At 46.2% G+C, this 12,626-nt stretch overlaps 1 protein-coding gene across 5 annotated transcripts in view; it reads right to left on the bottom strand.

The window, feature by feature from the left end:
* LOC138525644 (Fc receptor-like protein 5) overlaps nt 1-12,626 on the bottom strand; it is an 800,717-nt gene that overhangs the window by 417,255 nt on the left and 370,836 nt on the right. For all 5 annotated transcript variants that reach the window (XM_069635697.1, XM_069635696.1, XM_069635699.1 and 2 more), the window contains exon 3: nt 11,293-11,532. In XM_069635697.1, coding sequence (XP_069491798.1) covers nt 11,293-11,532 — 240 coding nt within the window. The remainder of the gene's footprint in view (nt 1-11,292; nt 11,533-12,626) is intronic.

Raw genomic sequence — 12,626 nt, 5'->3', positions numbered from 1 at the left:
AAAGAGAGATTCCCTGGCTCATGGCCTAGAAAATAAGGGATTGTATGTTATTTAATTGGAAGAAGCAGCAGTTTCTCTCCCTCTACTCTTATTTTGCTCATGTGTTGATGACCTGGCAAGTGCTCAAGGTTGGTAAGAAAGATGCCAACCAATCAAAACTCAATGTGATACCGCTCAGTACATGTTGAATTAGCCAATTATCTATTGCACAGATGATGTCTTGTTCACCTTTATCAATTTAGGGATTTCTTAAGGTGGGGCCATTAGATACCTATGCCCAATCAAAAGACTAACCCCTATATTTTATATATGTACACGATTCCCCTAACCAATCCCCTGACCCCACAGGTTTTTTAAACTAATATGTTCTGTATTGAAACCTCTGCGAGCTCATGAGACTTTTGTGCTTGTTGCTGTCCCTGCTTTATGTGGATTGTTAATAAAGCAGACTTCACTGTTTACTTTGACTATTTCCGTTATTGGGTGTGGGATTTCCCAGCATGTCTGTTGCACTTGTACTGGGGCTTTCCAGTACACCTTTACAATACTGTTTAGTTTTTAATGTATTGCCCACGATAAATTGAATACGCTCATTCTTTGTGATTCTCTGTGATATTTTAGCTACCAATATAGCAGAAATTCAATACTGTGTTATAATTCTAGCCAGGGATCTAAACAGACTAAGTCTGGAATATTGGGTTGAGTCCGAAATGCATATCTCTTCTTTTATTAATCCCCAGGCTAAATTAATGCAACCTAATAGTCATAGTAATGGCCAGGAAGGGGCAGATGTTCTTGCATCTTGTGATTTTATCACGCTTAACGGTAGAGCCATGGAGACATTGACAGAGGCTTCACACTGTTTACCAGCCTCTGAGGGAGGGGGGGGTTCAGTGAGGTGGCAGTGCTGTGAAGGCACCATATGATATATACTCTTTTGAAATGTGGGTAAATGATGTCAAGAGGGGTAAAGTGATATCTATCGTGAATGATCACCTCGGACATTGAATACATGAATCAGATTAGCATTATATGAGACAGAGTGTTTATTATTTCCTTTTGAACCTCAGCAGACATTTGATAGGGTAATCCCCATCTATGGACCTTAGGCACTGCTTACACTCACGAGGCCTCCAGGGCAAGTGCAGTAAGGATTGCTGAGACAGTGCTTTGAGAGGCTCTTAAGTGCACTCATAAAAGGCCATTCAGCTGCCATCTTTGAAAAGGTTGGTCGATAACAGTTTCCAAAATGGAGCATTATTCTGCAGCAGAAGCACATTAGGAGGCAGTAGCTTGAAGCCCCTCACCTTAGGAGGTGGGTACCGGATGCTGTCAGATAGAGGCCGTTGAACCAGAAGGAGAAAGTTACATGGCTATTTGTAAAGAACTGAAAATGGAGGAAGGACTTAGATGGTTTACGAAGGTACCCATTGTCGGACAGGGTCGGGAAAGGTTAACTGGAAGTGTAGTGTTCAGGAAAGGGTCAGACTACAGGGATAGTGTAAGGGGCAGGTGAGTTGGAGGGTGGATTGGATTGGCTCAGGTGTTTGGGCGTAGAGGGATACTGTCAGTTTGTTGGCTTACAAGTCTAATAAATGGGACCTCATTTTTCCATTCCTTTCAAAGCCTCTTAGTTGTTTTTGTCTTTACTGCGATAACATGGAGGTTGGGTCATTGTAAAGCTTTGTAGAAGAATATTTGCATTTACAAAGCTTGTTCTTATCTTCTATTTCTAAATGTTATCTTTAATGAGTTCTTACGTGCATTTTTTACATTTCCTATTAATAGCATTATTTGCTTAGTTCGGGGTGGTCTCCACATTTAGTAACAACTGATATCTATGGTCGCAAAAGAATATTAATTCTATATGGATTTGGTTAGAAGGTTTTGGGATGAATGGCAGTTTTCCATTTCAAATGAGATCAATTTTTTGCCAACATACTCTTTTTCTGAAACTGTATATGAACAGACTTCTTATTTCTAAACCTTCCACCAGTCTTTAATCTCTATGCATTAAGGAATTTTCTTCAAAAATGTTGATAAAATATCTATGAGCCTAAGAAAGAATTACACACAGATGTAGAGACTCCAATTTGTGGGTGGCTTAAGCTGGCTGGCCCATAAAGCAAATGTGAAAACGTTGGGACAATAATATAAACATTTCTTAAAAACATATAAGATTTTTCGTTCTCATTATAAATGGAGCACTATGTTGAGGCTCCTGTATACCAATAACAGTAGGAAATTCGGGAATTTACTAAAGGACTCCGGCATGCTACGTTCTCGAATGTTGTCTAAATTCATCTCTGAATATAAGTGAGTAACTCATTTTACTGCTGTATTATTTTCGAAAACTGAAGGCAATAGTTTGTAGGCAGGGTTTGTTTTGTACAAATGATTTAAAATCATAAATAACAAAATGAAAAACTCACAAGCACCTGGTGCTGATGCGTTGGTGAATGTTGTTATTAGGGGGAATTTGGAATATGCTGAGGAATGTTGTACTGCCTCTATAAAAATGTTTATAAAGACTAATCAGTAACCCACAATTTGGCCCTATTTCCTGATAGTTATTGTTTACAAAAAAAAGTCAATAGATCTGAACCTTATAATTACAGTCCTTTATCCCTTCCTGATACCATTGAAAAATATTTTGCATCCCTTTTGTGAGAGGAACTTCAGAATTGGGTAGAAACTAATAATATTCTCCCCAGATTCCAGTAGGAATTCAGGAAGGGTTTAGGAATTGCATTGGGTGGATTTATATTGAATACCTCAAGGGGTCACCGTCTTTAATTAATAAGGATTTCCCCTATATGTGGACTTGCTAGATTAGAAGGCGACCTTTGACACAGACTACCGTAATTTTATTACTGTCCAAATTAGATAAATGAGGTATTCCTTTTGGGCTTTTACAACTTTTACAACTATTAAGGCCAATACCCCTATTTTATTTAGATTGATAATGAGTGACACTACTCCTAAGATCTACCAACCAATATAGGATTAAAAGAGGGCTGTCTTGTGGCCCCCTGTTTGTTCAATTTATATTTGGAGATGTGGGTGGTTTATTACAAGAGACCAATTATGTTCCTCAATGCATGGCTATGACTAAAGTCGTCTGCATAGCTTTTGCAGATGATTTAGTCATTCTTGATAAAACTCCTGTGGGTTTACAGCATTCCCTTTCCGCAGTGTGGAATTATTCTATAAATAATAAGGTAAAGTTAAATCCTAGGAAGTCTGTTGCTATGAAATGTGTTAAAACGAGAACAAATAATTATTTTATTGGCATATAAATAATGTTCAACTTCAAAAATCTAATATTAGTTACTTGGGTTTTATTATCAACAGCACTTTAACAGACAAAATAGGCACTTAAAAATAGAAAACAAACGTTGGCCTTTAAATTCTAAATTGGATGATTTTGACAGGAATGATGTGTTCTTCTATGTATCCCCTTATTCATTTGTATAAGCAAAACATTACTCCAACAGTTCTTTACAGAAGGCTGCATATATTAGGAGGAAGGATTTGGCGTGCATTGCAGAAATGCCCTAATTGCATCCCCATCCAATGGGTAATTCATAGAATTTAGCGCACAAGTGGCGCACGCGGCTGGCGCACAGTGTGCGCGTGCGAATCTCTGCGCCAGCCGCGTGTGCTAAAATCCATTTCCATGCACAGCGTATTCATGGATTTTAGCTACCAAAACCAGCCGTGGCGCACAGTGGCGCAGCGACCCTGCAGCAGCACCAGTTACGCCCCCAAGAACGCCCCTCGTGCAGGGAAAAGCCATAAAAATCCCCAATCCAGCGCAAAGGGCTGCGCTAACCCTGAACCAGCATGGCAAGCGGGGAACGTGTATTTCTGGGGTTCGCGGGAAGTTTCACACGCGATAGGCCCTGTGCGAGTAGGGCACGTGTATTACTGGGGTTCGCAGGAAGTTTCACACGCGATTGGCCCTGTGCGAGTGGGGTACGTGTATTACTGGGGTGCGCGGGAAGTTTCACACACGAAAGGGCCTGTGCGAGTTGGGTACGTGTATTGCTGGGGTTCGTGGGAAGTTTCACACGCGATTGGCTCTGTGCGAGTGGGGTACGTGTATTACTGGGGTTCGCGGGAAGTTTCACACGTGATTGGCCCTGTGCGAGTGGGGTACATGTATTACTGGGGTTCGCAGGAAGTTTCACATGCGATTGGCCCTGTGCGAGTGGGGTACGTGTATTACTGGGGTTCGCGGGAAGTTTCACACGCGATTGACCCTGTGCGAGTGGGGTACGTGTATTACTGGGTTCGCGGGAAGTTTCACACGCTAAAGGGCCTGTGTGAGTGGGGTACGTGTATTACTGGGGTTTGTGGATACCACTCACCTTCTGCCTTGTGTGTAGAAGAATGCGTAGCCAACACCCACCCACTGTGAAGTAATAGCGTGTGAACCCCAACGGCTGGAAAACACACGCCCGCACCCCACGAAAAGCACGTACAGAGCAATGGAAAGCCACGTGGGATCTTCAACCTGTGCCAGGGCAACGCCCGTGCGCGATACATCACAGACGCGCTTACGCACTAAGGGCCTTTGGTCCAATGAAATCGCCATTTTCCTGCCTCCCAGAGCCCCGAGCACGCTCCCATCTGCCATCTGCTGCTGCCTGACTGCCTGCTGCCCACGTGCCCTGCTATTTGGTGCCTGCACGTCAGCCAGGGTTCCAGTTGCTGTGTCCACCCCTGCTGGAACAGAAGACTCCTGACTGGGATACCATCGCTCCACAGCTCAGCCCCAGGACCCAGTTGCCCACCCACGCCTGCCTCGGGGGTCGCCATGTCGGGGCAAACACCATCTGAGACCACTGGCGACCCCCAGCCAGAGAGGCAGAGGGCCACCAGCTTCAGTGTGAAGGAAGTTGGTGTCCTGGTGGAGCATGTCCTGGGGCATTATGATGCCCTCTTCGGAACATCACGCGCCAACAAGGAAGGATGGGAGAGGATCTGGGACGACGTAGTGGTTGCCATCAACGCGGAGGGGGTGGCAACCCGCGACATCAAGCACATCAAGAAGCACTGGGAGGACTTCAGGTCCAGGACCCTCCACAAGGCCCGGCGCCGTGCGGAGGGGGGCCGGGTCAGCATGAGTGACATCCAGATGAGGGTCCTGGAACACGTATGCCCAGCGCTCCATGGCCAGATCCTTTAGAGGAAGACCCGTCTGGCGTTGAGCGGTAAGTGGCCAAGCATTGGTGTGCGAGACAGGGCATGTTTCAGTGTGCTGGTAGTCTGATACTTGCATGTATGTGTGACATGGGCCATGTATGGATGTGTGTGTGCAGGGACATTATGGTCATGCATGTGAGACCAGTAATGTGCGAACCACATGGTTGGTGCATGAGTTCCAATGCTACATGGGGAGCTGTATGGCAAATGCACACATGAAAGCATGTCAGTGTCTGTTCTTGCACATGGTAGGGGTGTGAGGGATGGGTGCTGCTGTCATGTACATGTATGGTGCACATGTGTGTGTGTCTGAGAAGTGTGTCTGTGACACAGGGCCCTTTCACATGTAAAACTTCCCGTGAACCCCAGTAATACACGTACCCCACTCGCACAGCGCCAATCGCGTGTGAAACTTCTCGCGTACCCCAGGAATACACGTACCCCACTCGTGCAGGGCCCTTTTGCGTGTAAAACTTCCCGCGCACCCCCGAAATACACGCCCACGCTATTTTTCACACAGCGTGTGTCGTGTTTGTCGCATACCCCTTTTTTTACGGCCATAATGGCCTGCCTGTTGATAGCATACGTTTTTTTTGGGCTCCTGGCTGCCACACCGTACTACGTGTGTCATTTATAAACGCACGTGGGCTACTGGGGGGCGCTTGTCTCTTTTTCTTCTTTTTATGGGGTGCCTGTGTGTTGCGTGCACGTCATTTATCCTAGGGGGCCACAGTATGGGACATTCATCATAGCTGTATATACATGCTTTTTATTTGCGCACACTTTTGTAATGCGCAGGGACGCTACTGCCTGCCTTTGATTGGTGGACGTGTTTAGGCCTGTGCATGTCTTTGCCTGTGCGCGGGTTTGCCCTATTCGATTCCATGAATATGTGTGGTTTGCATGCGTGTGGGCGTTCCGTGTACTTCCCAGCAGTGCTTCCCCAGTTATGCCTTCTTTTTCACGCGTTGTTCCCCATTCCGCGTGTTACGCCCCGTGTCCCATCCCCTTTTTGCTGTGTGAGCAGACGTTGTGCGCTTTCCCTGTGCGCGTCGCGTACAGCGTTTGAGCTGTTGCAATGACGTGTGCGCCGTATTTTTTGCCAAAATAAGAAATTCCGGTTGTGTCTCAGAGATGATCAAATATCTTTCATTTTGCGGTGTATAGGTTTTGTCATTTTTAGTATTTATTGATGTTTGACAAAAATAGTATGTAAATTAATGTTTAAATGGTGTCTTTGATAACTGATGTAAGGGTTGATTGTAAACCAGATCAAATAATTTAATTTTAATTTCATTTAATTGTATTTAGTTCTAACTAGAACTTTTACAGTCAACATTATTTTATTCAAATATACCACACATATTAAATAATAAATACACAGTTTTACAGTTTACACACAATTTACACAATTTAGCATATCCCGTACCTGATTAGAATCAATTGATTGTTCATTTTTCCTCAACACATTAAACAAATAAATAAATGCATATTGCCTGTCTTTTTAAGGTATCACTTTTATTACACGTGCAATTTCCGTGTCATTTTGTAGTTTGTGAAAAAGGCTGTTGTAAAGGATTATTGAAGAGCTGAAACATTGTCAGAAAGATTCTTTCGTGGATGTTGTCTTGCTGGGACGCATATGAGCAAAAAGGTACCGGGGCTCTTTACTTCCAGACCAGAACAAGCTATGGGCCGGGGGAATAGAAATACTCACACCCACCCACTTTTAGAAACGTTGACTGGCAGGTGGGAGGGGGCTCCATGCATAGCAGCCCCTTGCCGCTCTGATGGCATTGCCCTAAGCCTATAGATCCATTGGTGTTTGCTCTGCCCCTCCCGCCTGAAGGAACGACAGGTGCAAACTGTGAAGTTGTCTCTTGATCTGATTCTCGCAGGTGATTCAGCACTCCAGGTCCTTGGGGGTCTCAAACACTGTACGGTGGGCCTGGGCTCGAAGAAGGAAAAGCTAAGCCAGTGACTTGCCTTTGGTCTCAACTTCATGTAACCCTTTGCTGCCCATAGGACACCTTCACGCAGCTGTGCAGACACCAGTGTTTGCCTTTATTGATGGAGGAAGTGCCCTTGTGATGTGGGTCCCTAAGATCTCAGGGGGCCCTGAGAATGGTGTTTCATATGGCAAACAGACTCATAGCTGGACACCAGAAATGTGCTCCTCTTAATCCATCTTTTGAAATGTTTACACTGGCTGCCATTGGAGGCTCGTGCTGCCTTTTAAGATTGGCCGCCTTGTTTATAAGGGGGTACCCTGCAGACACTCTACCTCTTGGCCGGCCATTATTGACCCTTAGGACAGCAATGAAGATCTTGCTGGGTACCCACTGTTAATAGGACTATTATCAGACCCTGCCATACAGGTGAGATACGATGGAAGAGGATTTCTGATACTGCGGTGGCGGTCAGATAAGCTGTTTGTTTTCTGCATATCTTTGTGTTTTTTGTAATTGGTCGTTTAATGTTGTGCTCTTAGTCGCTCCTTTGGAGTTAGAACTGTGCATTATAAATATGCCTCGATAAGTAAAATGAATAAATAAATAAACATGTAGACTGTAGGTGCTGTGAAGTGTTTAGTTCCTCTGTAGCTGCAGCTTGCCACTGTGGCATGTCTTACACTGAGTCTATACCGCAGTGTAGCCAACCCGAATGAGAAAGAAACAAGGAAGTGACGCACCACGTCATCTATGCGCGCGACAGTCATAAAGGCAATGGTTCTCATCCTTTTAAAACTATATGAACTGTGCAAGGGAGAAAACAGGAAACAGACCTTTTTTCCCGCCACACACCCTGCCTCTGCAGATAAGTCTGAACCCCCCCCCCTCTCTCTATCCCACACTTCAGGAAGGACCCAGGAAACAGACCTTTTCCTGCCACACACCCTGCCTCTGCAGATAAGACTGCCCCCTCCCCCTCTACCCTACACTTCAGAAAGGACCTGAAGGCTCTACTTTCAATGAACACAACCCTACTTCCCCCTCTCTGGCGCTTCCTCCCGCTGCCCCCCACCCCCAGCTGCTCCACTACCCCTGCTCACTGCTACTGACCCCATGGGTGCATCCCCATCTGTGTTTCAGCTTTATAAAACGCACACTTACATACATATATCTTTTAATACATGTTTTAGCATTTTCTTTTTTAAACACTAGACTAGGATTGTTTTTCAACAAGTATGTTGGGCAATAACGTCAGGTTAATTGTAAATGCTTTATACAGAGAAACTGTGAAAAGAAAAAGAAGAAATGGAATTTTGTGTTTCACAAAATATGAAGGAGAAAAAGATGAAGTAAAAACCAGAGCAGCAAACACATACATGAATGGCTTTGTGTGTGTGTGTGTGTGTGTGTGAAGATTGTGCTTGGCGTCCATCTTTACGGCTCTCACTTCCCCACTCTTATGTTATGTTATGTTATCTGAATTTGTAGAGTGCACGGTCGCCCAAGGGCATCATGGCGCTGGAGAGGAAAACTGCTTGCCGAAAGGGAGAGCTAATGTAGAGATAGGAGCTAAAATAGGATGGTCTTAAGAGCTCTTTTAAAACCAAGATGATTGGGCGTACTCCTAAGTGAGAGTGGAAGGTCATTCCAGAGTTTGGAGGCTGCAATGGAAAAGGCCCTGCCGCCAACTCTTTCCCGGTTAAACCTTGGGACAATAACTAGCTTAGTGGTGGAGGAGCGTAGGTCACGTTCAGGGATGTAACGAAGGAATTTGGACTGCAAAAACTCAGCTCCTTGGCCGTGAACCGCACGGTGGACAATACACAGTGACTTAAAATGTACACGTTGGGCCACTGGAAGCCAGCAGAGTCGATGGAGCACTGGCGAGATATGAGCGCCGTAAGGGAGCCAGTGGCTAACCTAGCCGCTAGGTTCTGCATGCGCTGAAGCTGCTGCGTGAGGCCAATCGGTTGCGATAGATATAGAGAGTTGCAGTAATCCAAGTGTGTAAGGACTAACGCAGCCACCACAGGGGGCGAATGGCTTCTGGTATCATGGACAAGACTCTCTTGAGGACCCTGATCTGATGATGGGCAGACTGGCACACAGCCGTGACCTGGTTGGACATAGAGAGGGAGGCAGAAAGAATGCCACCCAGATTTTTTACTTTACTGACTGGACTGGGAAAAGGGCCCAAAGAAGTGGGCCAGAAAGCAGGGGTCCACAGTGAGGGGTCCGAGGGACAGCCCACTACTATTACCTCCGTTTTATTGCCATTAAGTGTAAGCCAGTTCTGATCCATCCAGTCCCCAACCGCCTTCAGACAGTCATGAAGGCATGGCGAGATCCCAGCCTGATCTTGATCAAGACGGATCAGGATTTGGGTGTCGTCAGCATAAGAATAACAATTGAGTCCGTAGGAGCGGATGAGGCAGACCAATGCCCAGATATTGATATTGAACAAGATTGGGGAAACGTGAGGATCCCTGTGGGACACCACAAGGGAGGGGGCAAGAAAGAGAGAGAAAAGGGGGCATGGCAAGAGTCTGAGTACGGTCTGAGAGAAAGAAGGTAAACCATGTAAGAACTGGGCCTGATATCCCAATCTGCGCCAGGCGTGAAAGCAGAATGGGGTGGTCAATCGTGTCAAACGCGGCTGACAGGTCCAACAGAATCAATGCATCGACTCCACCCGCATCGACTAATCTGGACATGTCGTCTTTTACAGAAACAAGCACACTTTCCGTGCCCCTCGCTGGCCTGAAGCCAGCCTGAGCAGGGTTAAAGATTTTAGAAGATTCCAGAAAAGAAGAAAGAAGGGGAGTGATAAGAGATTCCAAGAGTTTGGACAGAAAAGGAAGCAGGGAAATAGGACGGAAATTGGCGGGGATGGTGGGGTCGAGTGAGGGCTTCTCGAGGAGGGGGATAACCCTAGTAGATTTTAGCTCCGAAGGGACCAGTCCTGACTGGCAAGAATTATTTATGGCAGCAGTAATATCTGCTATTATGTCAGGGGCGATCTTTTTCATGATGGTGACGGGAATGGCATCCTCAGAAGAGGATGATTTGATTTTTAAGATGGCCGCTAGAACCTCAGCCTCAGAAAATGGTGGGAAAGTGGACCAGTTTGCCGAGGGGTCAACAGGAGGAGCATGCAGAAACATAATAGCACCGGGAGTCATTATCGCAGGCGATTTAACAATGTTGGAACAAATCGTTTCAATTTTAGTGATAAAAAAAGAAGCAAGGTCTTCACACAGCTTTTGTGAGGGCTTGACCTTAGACGTAAGGGCCTCGGAGGAGGCTAATGAATGTACACTAGAGAATAAGGTTTTGGGCTGGCACAGGGCGTTTTCAATTTTCTGGGAGCAAAAAGTAGCTTTGCCCATTTTGATGCTGGCCATATAGTTAGAGAGAGCGCATTTGTATGATTCTCTAAGCGCAGGGTTGTAGCTTTTTGGCCATTTGCGTTCCAGTTGTCTAAATTGCAGACGGGCAGATTTAAGCTGATCCGTAAACCAAGGTTGAGAGGGTAGTGTGCAGCCTTGAGTCGGTTTGAGTGGGGCGCAGGAATCTGCGGCGGCCACAAAGGTTTGGGAAAGCAGTTTTAAAGATAGTGGCTTCAAGGAGGCACGGTTGGTGGCTCTATGGGCACTAGGTGTCTTAGTATCAACCGAACGCCAGGGGCGTAGTAAGGTTTTCGGAGGGAGAAGTTTGCAAGATGGTTCAGCTACTTTGGGTGTGCAAGATACAAGGTGGTGGTCAGACCATACCACTGGTTCGATAGGGCCATGGCGTAACAAAGAGTTCTTGACAAATACTAAATCAAGCGTATTCCCATAGGAATGAGTCGGGGCTTGAATCAATTGATGCAGCTGCAGATCAGAGACACCGTCAAAGAAGGAGATCATTTCAGCAGATCTTGGCAGGTTGAAATGCAGGTTAAAATCACCTAGAATCACTAGGTTGGAATATTGTAAATTCAGGTTAGCTATAAGATCGACTAGCCCTTTTCCAGAAGGTCCTATAGGCCCAGAAGGACAGTATATGAGCAGAAAATGAAAGTAGGCTATAATGCCAGATAATGCCCAGCCCCTCCGATCCAGCCCCATAACATCTGCCTCCTTACCTGGACATGTGACGTCGGTGGGCTGGCTCTGCTTCTCGCTAATCTGGTTCTTCGCAGTGCATGTCACACTTCTGAGGACAGACTCATACTGAGTCTCTATGACACTCATGTTTTTCCAGCAGGGTGTCCCCCCCATGCTCCAGCAGTATGAGGGGTTGCTGTCCTTCTTCACAAGGCAGGACAGCTGAACACGGGAGTTAGGAAGGCAGGCGTAACTCACATCAGGTGGAGACACAGGATCTGAAAAGAGAATGTTACAGCATGAGTGCTCCTGAATATTTCAGGTAGGACAAGCAGGTTCTGCGGGCTGAATGGGGCTCAAAAGATCAATTTTGGGGTGTCATAACAGTAATAAGAGGATTCCCTTCTCAACTTCTGATCAGGACAGCTCGTTCTAGAGTAGCCTCTCTGGATACCCCCCCAGACCCATTTCCTATGCCCTCGTTCCTTAAATTCCAGCACATTGGGCCAGGAGGCTGCTTGGTCACACGAGTAACCCGCTCACATGTCTCTCCTCTCCCAGGGATCATGGGGGTCAGCAAGATCATCCTCAGCATCAATACCTTGCTAATCCCCAACAGTTCATACAAATGGACTCTTCCAGATCGCCAACTCTGCCGTCACTTGTGGTGTCCCACAAGGATCCATCCTGTCCCCCGTGATGTTCGATCTTTACATGGAACCACTCAGTATCCTGCTAGCTCCATGCAACTTCCCTAGCCACCAATATGCAGATGACACGCAGATCTGCCGCAAAATATCCCCCATTGAAGACATCCACAGGGTCAAGGACTGCCTCACATTGATGCATTCCTGGATATCCAGTGCTTTCCTGAAGCTCGACACCTCCAAGACTGAATTCCTACTGCTGACCAACAACACTGAACACCCTGACATCCAGACCTGGCTCTCTGCTATGAACCTCGAGGGGTTCACATCCTAGCTGGCCACCTGTGCCAAGGCCCTTGGGCTCAACATCGATAGACACCTCACATTCAAACAGCACATAGCAAGGAGGACACACAGGGCTTGGCACCAACTTTCTCTCCTGAAGAAAATCAAGCCCTTCATCCCAGAAAACTTATTAAGATCTATTGTCCAAGTCTTAGTCCTCTCCCACCTGGATGGTGGCAATGCATCTTCAGATCCTGTTGCCTCACCTACAAAGCTGTCACCCTGAAGTCCCCAAGCTACTGCCGAGGCCTGAGATCCACCAGTAGTAAGGACATGTGCAGACCTGAACTCTGATGGTACAGAAAGAAAAGAACCAGAAGACAGGCCTTCTCTGTTCATGCCCCAAGACTCTGGAACCTCCTCCCCATCAGACTTGCCCC

The sequence above is a fragment of the Ambystoma mexicanum genome, chromosome 7p (assembly GCF_040938575.1).
Source record: "Ambystoma mexicanum isolate Mex_15411 chromosome 7p, UKY_AmexF1_1, whole genome shotgun sequence".
NCBI lineage: Eukaryota > Metazoa > Chordata > Amphibia > Caudata > Ambystomatidae > Ambystoma > Ambystoma mexicanum.
The sequence above is the reverse complement of the archived record's forward strand: the minus strand, read 5'-3'. Positions and strand labels throughout refer to the sequence as shown.